The sequence below is a fragment of the Zalophus californianus genome, chromosome 1 (genome assembly GCF_009762305.2).
Source record: "Zalophus californianus isolate mZalCal1 chromosome 1, mZalCal1.pri.v2, whole genome shotgun sequence".
NCBI lineage: Eukaryota > Metazoa > Chordata > Mammalia > Carnivora > Otariidae > Zalophus > Zalophus californianus.
This window is the reverse complement of record NC_045595.1, coordinates 158,060,970-158,079,028: the sequence shown is the minus strand read 5'-3', so window position 1 is coordinate 158,079,028 and position 18,059 is coordinate 158,060,970. Positions and strand designations below refer to the sequence as shown.

Below are 18,059 nucleotides of genomic sequence, written 5' to 3'. Positions count from 1 at the left end.
AGAAAATACTTAGTCTCTAAGAGAGAAGCAGAAAGGGCAAAGGAGGTTACAGACACAAGAGACATTTTGAGGAAGCTCAGGTTGACGAATATTTTCAGAGTGTCTACCTAATTAGCATTAGGTAGCTGTGCAGAGCTCTGGGGGTGATAGGATGCATGAGGTAAGGTCTCTACCCTCAGAAAGGTCATCATTTGGGAAAGTTAAAGAAATCCACATTGGATGGTAGGTAAATCAAAAGTGAGCAGCCATCTGCTGAGTATGAGGGACAAGAGGGATAGTTTGGGTGATAAAGACCTAGGACAGTGTTTAAATCCAAGCTCCTGTCAGAACCACCTGAAAAAATTTACGAAAGCCCAGATCTCAGACTCTGTACCCTGATAAGTCTGATTAAATAGGTTTGAGATGGCATCACAGTATCTTGAATGATTTAGGTTCTATAGGTGACTCTCAGCTAGCTTATTTACTGGTTTAGAATAACCCTTGAGGAACATCTAGGAGGGAGCCAATGAACAATAGATGGAATGATTTTTTGGAAAACAAAAATAACTTGATTTTATTATTTTGACTTGGACATTTTTTCTGAAAAATCATCAATAGCACAAAATAAGATCACATAACCAGATATTCTCGTATTATGTAATAGTTCAACCTTTGGGGAAAGGTAGCATTTCATGGCAAACTAACAAAATGGCAATAAAAGAGAAAATAAATCACTAAACAACTAACAGCTACATATACACACGCCCAGTTTGGAAAAGCACCTTTACTGAGTCACTGAATGTTCTCAAATCACACCCTTTGAACACACTCAGGTTTCTCCCAATGCTGATTGAAAGAAAAGAAATTAGATGCTGCTTTCTCCTTCTAGCTATGATCCTTTCTCCTTTTGCTAATGCCAAACGTCTAGAATGAGTGGTCTGTGAACACAGCCTCAATTTCCTCCACACCCACCCTCTCCTCCACCACATCTTGTGGTTCCTACACGCTTCCATTCAAAACACAATTCTGAAGGTCACCAGCTCCTTGAAAGTCAAACTTTCAGCCTTTCTTCAGGGCTGGTGCCCTAGGTTGTTTGGAAGATTTTGATGCTATTTACCACTTCCCTTTCCTTGTAAAAATCTTTTCTTAGCCTCTACCACTACCCTTGTGCTTTGTTTGCTCTGTCTCCTCCACTCTCTCTGCAAGCCTGTCCTTCTCCAGAGGCACATTAATGCAGACATTCCCCCAAATCTCATCTGCCCATCTTTCTCTCTGCACTTTTTCTTATCATTCTCCCCCACTCCCAGAACCCCAACTGGACCTCTATACAGCTGATTTCTCCTTGTTGTTTTTTTTTACCACTGCAGTCATAGTTTAGCTCCCTCTGCCCTTCATACAAGCTGTTTGACCTACCTGGAATGTGAGTCCCTCAACTCTTCCAGGCCTAGCTCTTTTCTGCTCATCTTCATCTCAAACATCACTTCCAAAGTGACCTTCCCTGACCCTCATAGACCAGACTAGACTTGCCAATTACACATTTTTGTCACCCTCTATTTCTTCTTACACAATATATTATGTGTAAATGATTTATTTAATGCTTACCTCTCTTCTGAGATTCTAAGCTTTGTGAGAGCGTGATTTGTCTGTCTTGTTCAAGTATCTCCAGCATGAAGCACAGTTTCTGACACATGACCGACATACCCTTACTTATTAACTGACAGAATAACTAACTCACATTTTAGCTTTGACTTATTTTTCCTAGACAGGAATCTCCTATTTTCCCACACATAGTTGCCACATCTCTTTTACCCTATATGTTTGACACTCTGGGTGAGTTTCACGCTCAGTTCATTTACTAAAATGTTGGGTGATATCTTTAGTAATTCCTTGAACAATGCTAGGCTTTATTTGCCCACGTATAAAACGAAAGGATTTAATTTGAAGGTTTCGAAAGCCCTTCCTGTCTGAAAACTCTGTATTTCTCAAAAGTGTCATACTTCTCCTCCATTTCACAAATGAGGAAATTATCATTTAAAGAGGGTAAACAATTTCTTAAAAAGATGACACAGCTAGTGGTTAAAAGTATACCTCATGTATTATGCCAAGTGAAATAAATCAATCAGAGAAAGACATTATCATATGATTTCACTGATATGAGGAATTCTTAATCTCAGGAAACAAACAGAGGGTTGCTGGAGTGGTGGGGGGTGGGAGGGATGGGGTGGCTGGGTGATAGACATTGGGGAGGGTATGTGCTATGGTGAGCGCTGTGAATTGTGTAAGACTGTTGAATCACAGACCTGTACCTCTGAAACAAATAATACATTATATGTTAAAAAGAAGAAGAAGAAGAAGATAGCAAGAAGGGAAAAATGAAGGGGCGGAAATCGGAGGGGGAGACTAAGCATGAGACACTACGGACTCTGAGAAACAAATGGACGGTTTTAGAGGGAGGGGGTCGGGGGATGGGTTAGCATGGTGTTGGGTATTGAAGAGGGCACGTATTGAATGGGAGCACTGGGTGTTCTGCGCAAACAATGAATCATGGAACACTACATCAAAACCTAATGATGTAATGTATGGTGATTAACATAACATAATAAAATTAAATTAAAAAAAGTATATCTCATGACAAACTTTTAAACCTAACACAGAGATATATAAGAATCTAGAAATTCAGGGAAAGGAGATTGACATTTTTCTTTGAAGATTTTATTTATTTATTTGAGAGAGAGAGAGCAAAAGAGTACAAGCAGGGGGAGCAGAGAGGGAGAGGAGAAGCAGGCTCCCCGCTGAGCAGGGAGCCCAATGTGGAACTCTATCCCAGGACTCTGGGATCATGACCTGAGCCAAAGGCAGCCGCTCAACCATCTGAGCCACCCTGGTGCCCAGAGATTGAGATTTCACTGAGAAAATGAAAAGCACCAAAATATTCAATGCATGGATGAAAAAGCAAAAGGGCATTTCATAATACAACACATTCAATTTCAATTTGAACATTTGCCTTTCCCCACCTATCCACCTATCCATAAGTTTGGATGGATTTGGAAATGGATTCAAGATCCATTTCCTCCGTTAAGACTTCAACAACTCCAACCCCCTGTATCTCCCATCTTTGGATTTTACTAGATTCATAGATAATTTCAAGACTGACTAATTTAAAATGTTCTCCAATTCTTTCATCTTACCTTGATCTCCCTAATTTATATTGCTAATAACTTTTAGGCACTACACACACACACACACACACACACACACACACACACACACACACACACACACACCATAAATAATTCAGTGTTCTTAATACTTTTTATTACTTTATTAATTACTTAAGCATAGATGTTTAGAGGAAAACGTTATGTGAATTCATAACTCTCAAACTAGAAAAGTAAGACAGGACTGAAATTAATGAAAACAAACCCCTTCTCTTTTGTAATTGTTTTTCATCTTTTTTTTTCCATCTTTTGCAGACCTGCCCAAGCTACCAACAGCCCTGTTTTCATTTTTATTTCCTCTTCTTGTTACTGCCTGCCCTCTAGCGGAAGATAATGACAAATGAACAAAATTAGCCAAAGGAGAAAAAAAGTGGAGGAGTCCTTTTTAGTAATCAGGATCTTAATATCAGTGACTTTTGTAAAAGGTAGAATCAAATTGATTAGGATAGCAAAATATAATTTGAACACAAGAAAAAAATCTAGAATACTAATAGGCTAGAGTAAGGAGAATGTGAGGGAAGAAAACCAGACATAGAGCTGGAGAGCCTTGCTGGACAGCGTACCACTTACATTGTTTTAATTTTTCCCCTTAGGTATTTTTTATAAACCTTGTCTACCAGCTACCACACTGCTTGAATTCATAGGCAAATAAGTCAACAGAAAAGTAAATAGATTTTTTAAATGCTATGTTTTACATTGAAGTCATTAGTTCTTTTTTAAAAAGATTTTTATTTATTAATTTGAGAGAGTGAGAGAGAGAACACAAGCAGGAGGAGGTGCAGAGGGAGAGAGACAAGCAGACTCCCCATGAGCAGGGAGCCCAACACAGGGCTCCAACCCAGGACCCTGGGATCATGACCTGAGCCGAGGGCCGACTGAGCCACCCAGGCACCCTGAAGTTATTAGTTCTTAGGCACCTTTGTGAATTTATCTTGTATAATAAAGTGAGTTATTTCTGTTTGGCAGTATTAGTAACAAAGCAGTATTAGTAATAAAGACATAAAGTCATGCCCCAAGTAGTTTGTTTCTCATTATTCTAAATTATTTCATGGTGAATTTATCATGAAAATCTCTGCGTGTAATATAATTTGGTTTTTTTTGTATCTCGACCCTAAACATTTCAATAATTTTATAATTATACAAGCACAGCTTTCAGAGATTCGATTTATGTAGTATCGTCTAGTTGTATTCAGAAATCGTTTTAAAATTCAAACCTTTAAACCATTACAATTCAAGATTATCATTTTCATCTTGATTTTTTTTTTCCTTTACCCAAAAGTCATAGTGTAACTCGACATGAATAATAGCCTCTTGCCTGGCTGGCTTCCCTGCCAAGTTGGATCCTTGCTTTCCACAATCAGATCTCAACTACTGAAATATTTAGATCACTTGATTTTTCTTAAGTGAGTAAGTAGTCCACTAAGCTTATAACTAAGACTGGACATAATTTTTTTCAGTGGTGTTATAAATAGTGGTGCTTTTTAGTAAAGGCATAAGCCTATTCAAATGCCTAGTGATGCTTACAGACCTGACTGGGTGTGACTCTGCCATTGACAAGTGGTGTTGGACAAGTCAATTCACCTCTCAAGGCCTCAGCTTCTACCTTCATAAAATGGAAAACTGTCTTCCATGCCTACTTCACTGCTTTGCTTTGCAGATCAAAGGACAAAAAGTATGTGAAAATTCTGCATAGAAAGGCACAGGAATACAGTATGGTTATTTTACTTGCGCTCACCAGGAAGACTGTCATGTGGAAAACAGTTTTTTTGCTGGAAGGTGGGCAGTATTTTATAAGTCTTTTCTTTTTTCAATGATCAAATTATAAAATGTAATGCCAACTACACTGTTCCCTTGCAGCTGCTCCCATTTACTAAAAGTGAAACCTGAAAACTCCCTCCCACATCAACTCCTACCAACCTCTGTAGTGAAACCAGGACAACCCCCTAGAGCCCCCAGTGCCCTACAACTCCTACGAGAACCTAGATGTTGCAGTGTCCTCTCATCCAGAAAGTGTCTTTTACAGCCTACACGTCTTAAAGATAAATAGACATACCTCACACATGCACCACTAAACTGTGAGTGCGTTCTATTTTAAAAAGCACCTGGCCACAGAAGGCGATTAAAAGCAATAAACTTTCCTAATTTATACTGTGAACATTTTGGACCTGAATGCGGTGGGATTATTATTTAATTTTTTTGAAGGGCAAAGAAAACCCAGATGACTTGGATCCCTACTAGAAAATACTTGATTTATTCTGCCTCGTTCAGAAAAGCATGGGGTGGGGGGGAACAGGGAAATAAGGAAGTGGGCAGTGAGGTGAATTATAGAGATACCTATAGTACCGTAGGATACAAAGTAAAATAAGTAAGACAAAGAGCAAAATGAAGAATAAAAGTGAAATAAATCTGAGAGTAACCCCTCCCCCCACTCTATGATTGCATGATCTTGCCTCGCTCCACAAGAAAGGCAAGAAAACTCAGCAAAAGCTGAGCCACGTTTCTGGCCATTCTCCTGTCGCTCCTCAGAGAATTAGACTTACCGGGCACTAAGAAGACAGTCAACATCAGTAGAAGCCATAGCTTAGAAGTTCTCCAGTGCGGGGCATTTCTGATTTCTCGTATTCTGCCTACTTGGTACTTTGCCTCCCCACAGGTGTGAAAGGAGCTCTGGACATGGTGGGGCTCTCTCTGGTTAGCAGCTCCCGGCTGGATCCTCTTAGGCCATCAGCACCAGGACACTCCCTTTCTACCAGCCTCTTCCTTCCACTATGTGTTTTAGGCTGATTAGTAAGTTGGAACAGAAGAACCTCTTCTCTGGAACTTGACACAGCAATAGATTTCCTGTATGAAGCACTGAAGCAAAAACGGAGGAAGCAGATTGATTGAGTTCTCTTTCAGCTCATTGGTCCCCCTCTCACTTCTGCTGCACACAGATCAACTTTACAGTAAAAGCACTGAATGTACCCAAGATAAACAGATTTGTCTAAACGTTGGATTACAAAGTAAAACAGGAATTTCTGTCCTTGGCCCATCCCTTTATATTTCCCAGTCACAGTAATTTTTAGAAGCTTCTCTGAGTTGAAGAGGTGCACAGCCTCAGTAATAAAGTTTGGAATAAAATATCCTCCCTTATAAGGTCTACAATTCTAGAAGAATCATCATGGGATTAATTTACTATAACTGATTACCACAAAACCAGGGGCTTTAAACAACACAAAATTTATCTTACAGTTCTAGAGGTCAGAAGTCCAAAATGGACCTGACAGGGTTAAAAGCCAGGTGTCAGAGGGCTGTGTTCTTTCTGGACACATGCAGAGAACCCATTCTTTGCCTTTTCCAGCTTCTAGGGACCACGAGCATTCCTTGGCTTGTGGCTGCATCATTCCCACCTCTGTTACGTTGTCACATCTCTTTGGATTGTAAACCCTCCTGCCTCCTTCTTATAAAGACGCTTGTGAGGGATGCCTGGGTGGCTCAGTCAGTCAGTTAAGCATCGACTTTTGATCTCAACTCAAGTCTTGATCTCAGGGTTGTGAGTTCAAGGCCCATGTTGGCATGGAGCCTACTTAAAAAAAAAAAAAATTTTTTTTAAAGACCCTTGTGAGTACATTGGACTGCTTGGGTACTCCAAGATAATCTCCACATCTCAAAATCCTTAATCACATCTGCAAAGTCCCTTTTTCCATGTAAGGTTACCTATTTATAAGTTTCAGAAAAGGGCACAGACATTTTGCGGGTACATTATTCTACCATGATTTAGTAGTTATTGTCAGTTACTTTCACCTTTAAAGAGCCAGAATGATCATTTGAGCCAAATTACAAAAAAACACCAATATTTTGCTGTCACACGTCTGGTATTCAGACTTCCCCAAAACAACTCTGCCTTAATGTGGCTAGCTCATATGCATTTAGATTATGTCTGGGAGGAAAGAAATCCTTTAAATGCTACGAATTTTCTACCCCAAGGCAAAACTCTCCAGGAAAGGGAAGAAAACACTGCAAACGGGATAAAGATTAAACAACATGCATTTTTTTCTTTTAGGTTAGCAGTTTCATCTTCCCTCTTGCCAAACATTAAACTATATATATATTCCCCCCCCTCCTTCCCTTCTCAAGCTTTCCTTCCTGTGAACCAATTTGATTGAGACAGTGAAATCAGGCACTTGAGGGCATGAGTACTTGAAGATATATGCTATGTAACAATACTGGACTATAGTAAAGACAACTTCCCCATTGCTTAGTATTTCACCAGGTGTCAGAAAATCAGTGATGAAATGTCATTTAAAATAAAGCAGTCTAGGGGTAACTGGATGGCTCGGTTGTTAAGCATCTGCCTTTGGCTCAGGTCATGATCCCAGGGTCCTGGGATCAAACCCCACATCGGGCTTCCTGCTCAATGGGGAGTCTGCTTCTCTCCCTGCTCATGCTCTCTCTCTCTCTCTCTCATTCTCTCTCTTAAATAAATAAATAAAATCTTTAAAAAAATAAAATAACATCTACAATTAGTGGTTTAAGAGTCAACAGAATGGTGTCGAAACACATAGAATTCTCAAAGTAGCTTTGGGAGGATGAGCCTTTCTTCCCCATTCCTTTACCTCCTCCACCCAAAGGTTAGGGGAGTAGACCCCTGACCTCTCAACTCTCACCCTTACCTCTTATGGAGAGCTAGTGCTTGGAAAAACATTAAAGGGACCAGGAGTTTGCAAGCCAACGATATGCCATGAAAGTCAATATAATAAGAGAAAAATGTGCTCCTCTAGTAAATGCACCTCCTTGAAAAATCTAAAGGCCCCAGATTCTTCTGAGCTGTGCCCCTTGGCGCAGGAACCCAAAAGCAGAGCAGAAGAGTAAGACAGGATCAAGAGAAAGGTGTAGCTTAACCAGAAACCCAAACCTTTTACCCCCTCAGTCTTCCAACTCCTCTTCAATACTGCCACTTAAGAATCAGTGCACATGAGGACTATCAAAATAAAAAGCTTTGCATAGTTGAAGAAACAGTCAACAAAGCTAAAAAGCAACCTACCGAATGGGAGAAGATATTTGCAAATTACATATCCAATAAAGGGTTAGTACCCAAAATATATAAAGAATTGATACAACTCAACACCAAAAAAACAAGTGATCCAATTTAAAAATGGGCAGAAGACATGAACATATACTTCTCCAAAGAAGACACATTGCCGACAGACACATGAAAGATGCTCAACATCACTCATCATCAGGGAAATGCAAATCAACACTACAATTAAAAAAAAACCCTACTATGAGACATCACCTCACACCTGTCAGAATGGCTAAAATCAACAACACAAGAAACAAGTGTTGGTGAGACTGTGGAGAAATAGGAACCCTCATGCACTGTTGGTGGTAACCAAACTGGTGCAGCCACTGTGGGAAACAGTATGGAGGTTCCTCAAGAAGTTAAAAATAGAACTACCCTACGATCCAGTAATCGCACTAGTGGGTGTTTACTCAAAGAATACGAAAACACTAATTCAAAGGGATACATGCACCCCTATGTTTTGTGCAGCATTATTTACAATAGCCAAGACATTGTAAAGCAGTCCAAGTGTCCATATATAAGCAGTGGAATATTATTCCACCATAAAAAAGAATGAAATCTTGCCATTTGCAACAACATGGACAGAGCTAGATAGTATAATGCTAAGCGAAATAAGTCAGTTAGAGAAAGACAAATGCCATATGATCTCACTCATATGTGAAATTTAAGAAACAAAACAAATGAACAAAAGGGGAAAAAAGAGAGAGAGAAAGAGAGACAAACCAAGAAAGAGACTTTTAACTATAAAGAACAAACTGATGGTTACCAAAGGGGAGGTGGGTGAGGATGACGGGTGAAATAGGTGACGGGAATTAAAGAGTATACTTATCATGGCAAGGACTGAGTAGTGTATAGAATTGTTGAGTCACTATACTGTATACCTGAAACTAATATAACACTGTATGTCAACTATATTGGAATCAAAATTTTAAAAAAAGAATCAGTGCACATGACAGACAAAAAGAACTACCTTATGCTGGTTAATGCTGTGGTAGCCAAAACAAAAGGCCTAGTAAGCTTTAATAAGTTAGAGCTGCTTTAAGATATAATGCCCCCAAATTTGCACTGTCAATTTGCTCAAAAACTGATTTATCTACCTATAAATGCTTTTGAAGTAAACTTTTTCCAGTCAGATGTTCCCAATGTCAGATTCATCCTTAGCCACAATTGAAACCAAGTAAGAAGATGTTGCTCTCTTACCCATTATGTAGAAGCTTTGCACGGATCTTGAATACTTACTGCACATTAAAGAATGGCCTTTTGCCACTGACTCTTTGTTCTCCATTGCCTATCCTTTCACCTCCTGGATTTGAGTGCTGACAGCTTAGAACAAAAGTACCTGCTTGCCTCTCCTTTCTTAGATGAATTTTCCAGATGTGTGTTCTTGCAAAAATAAGCCAATATATACTTGCCTTATCATTTTTACTTTCTGTGAGCTCTCTGGCTTAGACATATGGCTTGATTTACCCTACACACACACTTTCACACACAATCACACTACTAAACACTTAGTCCCAAATCCCTCAACTGACCCTGTCCTCCTACTATGGAAGTACTAATGTAACAATTTCACAGCGGTGAAAGACCAATGCCTAGCAATGTGAAGAATTTCAAAGACCTCAAACTCCACAACATTCCAGTCTTTATTTTACTTCCTCCCTGCCCTCATGGCACAATGGTGAGAGATTTAAGGCTAATGAATTACCACTATAATTGAAGCATGATAATTCAATGTACGATTGCATAAAATGGCTGCTCTCTTGGCCATTCCCTATTTCCCCATTCTCTAATTCACTTCTCTGCAATCTTTACTGATTCAAGCTCTGACATTTCAAGCTCTTCTGAAATCCCGGATCTTCTTCCATGCATAATCATTAAATGTACTGATAAATAACTTAAAAGAGTCTCACAAATTGTTATTTGTATTTTTTACATTCTACTATTACACTGATATTTACCTTGAAATTTTTCTCTTCCAATATACAGTAGATGCTATGTCATCCCTATAATTCTTTTTTTTAAAGATTTTATTTATTTATTTGACAGAGAGAGAGCACAAGTAGGCAGAGCGGCAGGCAAGGGGAAAGGGAGAAAGAGACTCCCTGCTGAGCAGGGAGCCCGACATGGGGCTCGATCCCAGGACCCGGGGATCATGACCTGAGCTGAAGGCAGCTGCTTAATCGACTAAGCCACCCAGATGCCCCCCCATAATTCTTAAAAAGTTAGACATAACATCTATCACATGAGAATTAATCATTATTTTTATATAAATTCATAGATTATGCAAAAAGAAAAATTTGCAAATAAAATTTATGCAGTATCAGCAAGTAAATCCAGAGCAGAGAAATTAGTAACCACATTTTATACTTTTCTAAACATTAATTCTAAGCCTCACTCATCATATGCATAGTAAATAGCGTATGTCAAACCCTTAGCTTAACATCCAGGCCCTCGTTCTAAGCACTTTATAAATATGGCCTCACTTAATCTTCTTAATAACCCTATGAAATGCATATTATTAGCCCCATTTTACAGTTGAGGAAACTGAAGCCAAAGAGATTAAGTAAATTGTCCAGTCACCCAGCTAATGAGTGATAAAAACAGGATTTGACCCCAGGAAATCTCACCCCAATGTCTATCCCTTAGTTATGTGACTAATTAACTTACTACCTATGTTTTAACTCTCTGCCTTATCTCCAGTACATCTCCTACATTCCTCATCTCTCCAAAATCTGTTTGTTCATCTATTCACTCACTCTTTTGCACAGTTGGGCATTCCTACAGCTTCGTAGTCATCTGTTTTGGAGAGAGGGAGAGAGAGAGAGGAGTGGGGAGTGAGGGGAAGAGGGAGGGAGGAAAAGAAGCAAGGAAGGAAGAAAAGAAAGGGGAAAAAAACTGCTCTGTCTCCAATCATCTATTTGGAGATTTACTAATTTAATATTACTCTCTGCTGCCCCCTGGAGATAATTTGGTGAAACTAAAGCTAATGTTTTCTTAAATTTATTTCATAAATTCAGGAATAGCAGTACTTTGAGATTTTGGTAATGTTTTGATGTGATTTTGATTGCATAACTCACATTGCACATTTATTTACATCTTTTGGAAGCTAGTGAAACATAACAAATGACTACTTGATGGGTAGTATAGATATTATGGCCTAATAAAATATTATTGAAAAGAATAATAATCTTCTGAGACACAGATGGCTCAATAAAAATAGTAGTGTAAAGAGATGGATGGATTGGTGAATGAATGGATGGATGGATGGATAGATAGATGTATGGAAAATAGATTCCATGCCTCATTCCAGGGAAATTTGAGATAAAATTGTTATAGGTTGAGTATCCTGGAAAGCACACTCTAAAATGGAGTTTAGTGTGAAAGATGTTTATTAAGGAAAAACCTTGAACTCATCATTTGTGAAAATGAAGGAACAGGAACTGGGGTGGGCAGAGCCAGAAATAAAACAATAAGGTAGGCCCACAAGTTCAGCTATCCCCATGGGGACCTCTGGAGCTTAAACACCCTTTAGGGTTGTCCTCTGTTATGCTAAAATGGCCATATTCTCTATTCCTGCATCTATCAGTCATTAGATATAGCTCTAAGAAGGAGCATGTCATTGGGTGAGGCAATCCATGAAGGGTCTGACTTTAACTGACAATACTATCAACATTGGAGCAAAAAATCCTTCACTGAAGGAATCAGGTGGTACCTCACAAAGCCTGCCATGTGGATAAATGTTGGAAAATAATCTGATCTAATTCTGGTCTCAAGTACAGTGGTATGCCAGTCAACCAATTGTCTTTCATCCCAAGAAAACAAATCCTGAATAGAAATCTTGTTGAAAATGTAACCGGGGCGCCTGGATGGCTCAGTGGGTTAAGCACGGGACTCTTGATTTTGGCTTGGGTCATGAGCTCAGGGTCATGAGCTCAGGCAATGAGCATAGAGCCTGCTTAAGATTCTCTCTCTTTCTCCTTCTGCTGCTGCTTCCCCCCCCCCCCCCGCCCCCCAAGGCTTTCTCTCTCAAAAAGAAAAAGAACCTAGGGGGAGCTCTGCATTAAGGTGCAGACCTAAAAGGAAAAAGGGATCCCCACCCCGATGCTTTAGAAAAGGAAGGGATAGCTGGAGGTCCCCCCCCGACAATTACCCCTTTCTGTAAACTCCTGATCAGCCCCTCAATCAAGTGTTTGATCTGCTTCATTCCCCTTGTGCGCCCCTTGGTGAATCTTCTGAGATGATTTCTGGCCACTTCAGGACTAGATGGCAATTCTCACAGTGAGGAATGGGGGGTGGACTTTAGAGGCAGTTATGTTATTTTTATCTATGAATGACAACTGGGAAGGGGAAGTCCAGAAAAATACAGAAATGAATTGAAAAGAATGAAAAGCCAAGTCATATACCATGGCTAAAACCTAACATTTAGGAAAGTTATTCTAAAAAGAGAGTCAAGAAGGGACAGGAAATTTTAAAAAGAAATATTCCAAAATGACCTAAATGCGATCACCTTAAATGTTTCAGACAGTATTAAATTAATAATAAGTTATTTCTGTGTTACTTTCTAGTAAAAGAATATGAAACATTAAAAGCTGATATCTGTCTGTACTTTAATTTACAACGGACCTTTCTCAGGAGAATGACAAATGTTCTTTTGAACTATCATGGTTTTAATATTTAAGCAACTTAAAATTTTTGTTTCCAGATTACATATTTGACCATGCCATCTTTTATAAGATGATGCTACATTTTCAATGAATAACTAGAAAATAGTCTATGTTGGTTTAACTTCAAAGAGTTAAATTTGGAAGTTTAAAAATGTTAGAATTTTGTTCCTAGTTTTGAAATAGCTGTTAAGACTATGGTCCCTGAAGTTGAACTTCCCCAATTCACACTTCAGTTTTGCTACTTACTTTTTGATTACTGAATTTTTTTTTCTATTCTAGAATGTTTATTTATTCTTTTTTTGAAACTGGTGTCATTTTTATAATTTCTAGTTCTCTATCAAAACTTTTAATTTTGCTTTTTTTTGTCTCTTTGAACATTAAAAGGGTATTTTAAAGTCTCTGTCTGATAATTCCAATATTTAGAGTGGCTGTGGGTAAATATTATCTATTGTTTTTTTTGGTTCTTTCTGTGAAGTTCGCTTCCTCCTGTGCCAGGTATTATGTGTTGCTTTTCAAATCATAGAAATAATTTCAGGCCCTGTAATGATTTTATCTTTCTCCAGAGACAATGTTCATTGAGTTCTGCCAGGAATCTGTGGATTTAGCTATCTGGGATCATCTTAATCCAATTTTAAGGACAGATTTTGTAAACCACCAGATGCCTCAAAGCTAGATTGCAATCTATGTGAGGAATGGTTTTATTTTCTCCCCCTTCTTCCCTCCTCTCCCTGACCCCAAAAGACTGTCTAAACACCCCTTAATCTTTCAGTCAGCTCCTCTAGATTAATGAATATCCTGAAATAAAAGTAGTTCCAAATGCCAGTTTCACCAATCCATATATTTTTTTCTCAATCTTGGTCAGGTAATTCTTTATTACCTTGCAAGTTCCCTGGTAAATTCCAGCAGAATTATTCTAATAATTATTATTATTTCTAACTTTTCTACTTTCCTTCATTGGGAAGGTTGGTGTAAATTTCTGTCTGCCATTACTGGATATAGAAGTCTCATCCTTTGATTCTTTACTATCACTCATCTCTCAAAATCCCTCAGCAAGATTTTCTGATTCTTCCTTTAAATATTTCCTGAACTTGACCATTTTCCCCATCTCCATTGTACTGGATTAGAAAAAAAAAGAGGATAAAATTATGAATTCAAAAGCATGGTTTTTAAAAATAAATCATTATGTCACTTAACTTTTGGATAGCAGCAAAAACATAGACAACAGAGGCTGAAGAACCCTTGTGTTGATAGCTGCTCCATTTCATACAACTTCCTTCAGTCTGTTCTATTCAAATCTTTCTTTATTTTAGTCACCTGTCGCATTGATTATGTTAATGAATGTAAAAGCTCAGATATTCCATATAACAAACCAAAAAAAATTTTAAGTCAGAAGTCCTACATTAAGATATTTTTCCTTGAGTACTTTATGCTGCATTAACATCTATCTAAATTATTTTTCCATTGACTGCTTTCTTACTAGTGACCTTTCTTTCTTATGCCCCATTTCTTCTTGTTAAATTCTTGTTATTTAATATGCTACCAATAGTTTTGGAGTGGTTTAATATGATTTGAAAGTGTGTCTAGGAGAATTTTCTAAAGAATACTGTTAAGATTATCTCACTTTGGGGGAAAGAAAAAGTTACGAGACTTGAAAATGTTCAGATGTTAAATGCTCTGTGCTGAGAAAAGGTAGATAAGATCTTTCTTTTTTTGATTTAGTGTTTCTATATTTTACTTGGCTGAGCATGATAAAGCAATCAGAACTATGAAAATCTTCTAACTAATTTGTCCTAAGTGTGAGTAAACCAATTAGGACTGAACCCCTACTGGTTATAAGAAGCCTGGAGAGAATGAGCCAGGGATGAGCTTGCACCACAAGTTGATCTATAAACCCTAATTCTCCAAAATGAGAACCCCAGAAACATCAGCCGTGGAAACACCAGCAGTCATCCTTCCATCTTCAAAAGTCAATCGATATCACAATATCTATCTTGAGACACCTCCATCCAGAGGGACGGCACCCTGACTTTTGGGAGCTACTTTGGGGAAAAAGGATGTAGGCAGTGATGTGAAGAGTAGGCTGCTTTTATCTTTGTCCATTGTACATGTATTAAATAATTTCTGTTTTAAGATCATATGTTTTATGACCACTTAAATCTGGTTTGCCGATGTGAAATGATCAGGAAAAGAGGGAGATAAATAATTATGACTGCAGAAATTTATGTTTTCCCAGTGTTCCATGATAGGGAGGTGTATGCAAAATGGCCTCCAAAGGCCGAAGGAGCCACACAGCCACACTTCTAAAGAAAAAGGCTGACAAGTCCAGCCCTGACAAGAAGTGTTTTATTAAGAGGACTACAGACAGACGTGCATCTCCGGTGCCACAGGACAAGGACAGCTCAGCAACCCCACCTCCCTAGAGACTTGCTTTGATAGTCCTAGAGGCTGGGCACCTGCTAGGGGACCACCCAGGAGAAGGTTTAAGAATTGGTGTGTCATGGTCATATCTCCACAGCAGATCAAAGACATTATGCCTAGAGGATGTACTTAAGGGTGTGGCTGAACAAAGAAAGAATGTAGGGGGAGACCTGTACCCAAGAAGGCTTCAGGCCCTAGAGCAGTACTCAGGGCGGAATCGTCCAAGATGGCATTTGAAATATGTCACTGAGGGGCACCTGGGTGGCTCAGTTGTTAAGTGTCTGCCTTTGGCTCAGGTCATGATCCCAGAGTCCTGGGATCAAGCCCCACATCAGGCTCCCTGCTCAGTGGGAAGCCTGCTTCTCCCTCTCCCACTCCTCCTGCTTGTGTTCCCTCTCTCGCCGTGTCTCTCTCTGTCAAATAAATAAATAAAATCTTAAAAAAAAAAAAAAAGAAATATACCACTGAGTATTTAACTTAAAATTTGTCTTAGGCCCATTTGGAAACAAATAACTCTTTGTCCCCTGGGGTATCAGTATTGATGAATAAGACTCAACACACAGATTGGAACTAGTTTGGGGGAAGTGACATGCTGAAATATTTCCTAAACATCTTTTTTTTTTTTAAGTCTTTTATTCCACTGTTTTTCTTCTTCCAAAAGATACTCCCTTAAAGTACAAATATCAGGTAATTCAATTATGCTCTATATACACCAATTTGGATCTCTGTTAAATGGGATTATTTCCCTCAGGCTCTGTGCTGAAGCTCAGAGTCGGCTTCGGATTCTCTCTTCCTCACCCTCCCCCCTCTGCTCCACCCCACTTGTGTGCATAAACTCTCTCTCTCTCAAATAAATAAATAAAAATTTTTTTAAATGGGATTATTTCAACCTAATGACTTTAAGAGACCATAGAAATAATGTTTCTATAAGGCAAAGAGATGCATGATACAAAATTTACCTTCTACAAAAAAAAGAAACAAAAATGACTGAGGGATCAAAATATTTTTAATAGTTATTATTATAAAAGTAATATCTTTTGGCAAAAACAATTTAAACAGTAGTACAAAATGATATAAGGTAAAAAGTAAAAATATTCCTCCAAGATCTCCAATTTCCACCTGCCTTCCAATTCCGTGCTCCAACTGTGGTAAAGAGAGGAATGTCTTCACAAAAGACATGCATCTCCTATGCCCTAGAATATGTGAATATGGTACCCTACATAGCAAAAGGGATTTTGCAAATGTGATTAAATTAAGGAGCTTGAAATAGGGAGATTATTTTGTCTTATTTGGGTGAGTCCAATATGAGCATAAAGGTCCTCATAAGGGAAGGAGGGAGAGGAGTCAGAGTGAGAGAGAGATAGAAGTTGCTATCTGCTGGCTTTGAAGATGGAGGATGGAGTCCCAAGGCAAGGATTTCAGGCTGCCTCTGGAAACTGGCAAAGGCAAGGAAGCAGATTCTCCTCTAGAGCTTCCAGAAGGATCACAGCTTTTGCCGACACCTTGATTTTAGCCCAGTTAAAGCCATTTCAGACATCTGACCTCCAGAACTGTAAGACAAGAAATTTGTGTTGTTATAAGTCACTAAGTTCCTTTGTTACAGCAGCAATAGGAAATTACTGTATCATTTAACCACTGTGGCACTTGTATAACCTTCTACAGTACGTGTAAAGGCCTGCTATGATGCTTTTTTGTAATTCTGCTTCCTTTATCAGGCCCGTCCCTGATGCTTGCGGAGCCAGGTGAGAGTGTAGGTACAGGCCCACGTCTAGTATATCCAAATATTTTTAAAGTTATGAATCAAGGTAACAAATTGTTAAATAAAATATGTTCTATCCTCCTACCTTAACAAATATACATTTAGAACAAAATTTTTTTAACATAAACCTATGGTTTGTATAAGAACAAATGCTGGCAAGATATCAAAGATGGCCAAATTTAATTACTATTATTAGGCCTGGGTGTTCTCTTAATGGTCCCTCTATGTTTGGAAGAGTCATAAGCTATTATGTAACTGTGTCATAAATCTTTTTCTTGTTTCTACACAATTTAGTTTCCCTTTTAGTGAATTGACCACTCATATGCTTTGCCTAGCTTTTTCTCTATTTGGGTTAATTATATATATATATATATATATATATATATATATATATATAGCAATATATTAAAGTTCCTTTTATTCTAGATATTAATCCCCTCAGCTGCCTCTTGCTTCCAATAAGTAGTTTAGAAGAAGATGAAAGGCTACATAATTTTATTTTAAACTTTGACTCAAAGACAACATATAGAATTATCTGATAGATTTGAAACTTGTATTTTGTTGTCTTATTTTTTTACCGGTATAAGAATCTTATCATTTTATTGGTTTAGACTATTTATATTTATTATGTTGCTGTGATATTAGGTCTTATGGTCTTATTTCAGCCATCTTATTTCTAATTATCTATTTACCATTCTCTTTAAGGTTATTTACTTATATTTTTCTAATTCTTCCATTAGAAAAATGCCATTTCCTTGTTCTATTTTAAAAGATCTACACCCTGGTTTTAGTCTTATGGTGGATAGTCCAACTTAATAAGTTCATATATATGCTTATTTTTCCCTAATAAATTGTTAAGGTTTATCAATACCCACATCTTCTCTCCACCGCAAAACCAAGACAAATGTCTCAGCTCACTCTTTTGTCCCTAGGGTCTTGCACCCCTTCACCCACACTCA

General features: G+C 38.3%; 1 protein-coding gene across 3 annotated transcripts in view; it reads right to left on the bottom strand.

The window, feature by feature from the left end:
* Positions 1-18,059, bottom strand: part of CD200R1 (CD200 receptor 1) — a 49,647-nt gene that overhangs the window by 23,901 nt on the left and 7,687 nt on the right. For all 3 annotated transcript variants that reach the window (XM_027583103.2, XM_027583101.2, XM_027583102.2), the window contains exon 3: positions 5,738-6,050. In XM_027583103.2, coding sequence (XP_027438904.2) covers positions 5,738-5,762 — 25 coding nt within the window. In that variant the 5' untranslated portion in view covers positions 5,763-6,050. The remainder of the gene's footprint in view (positions 1-5,737; positions 6,051-18,059) is intronic.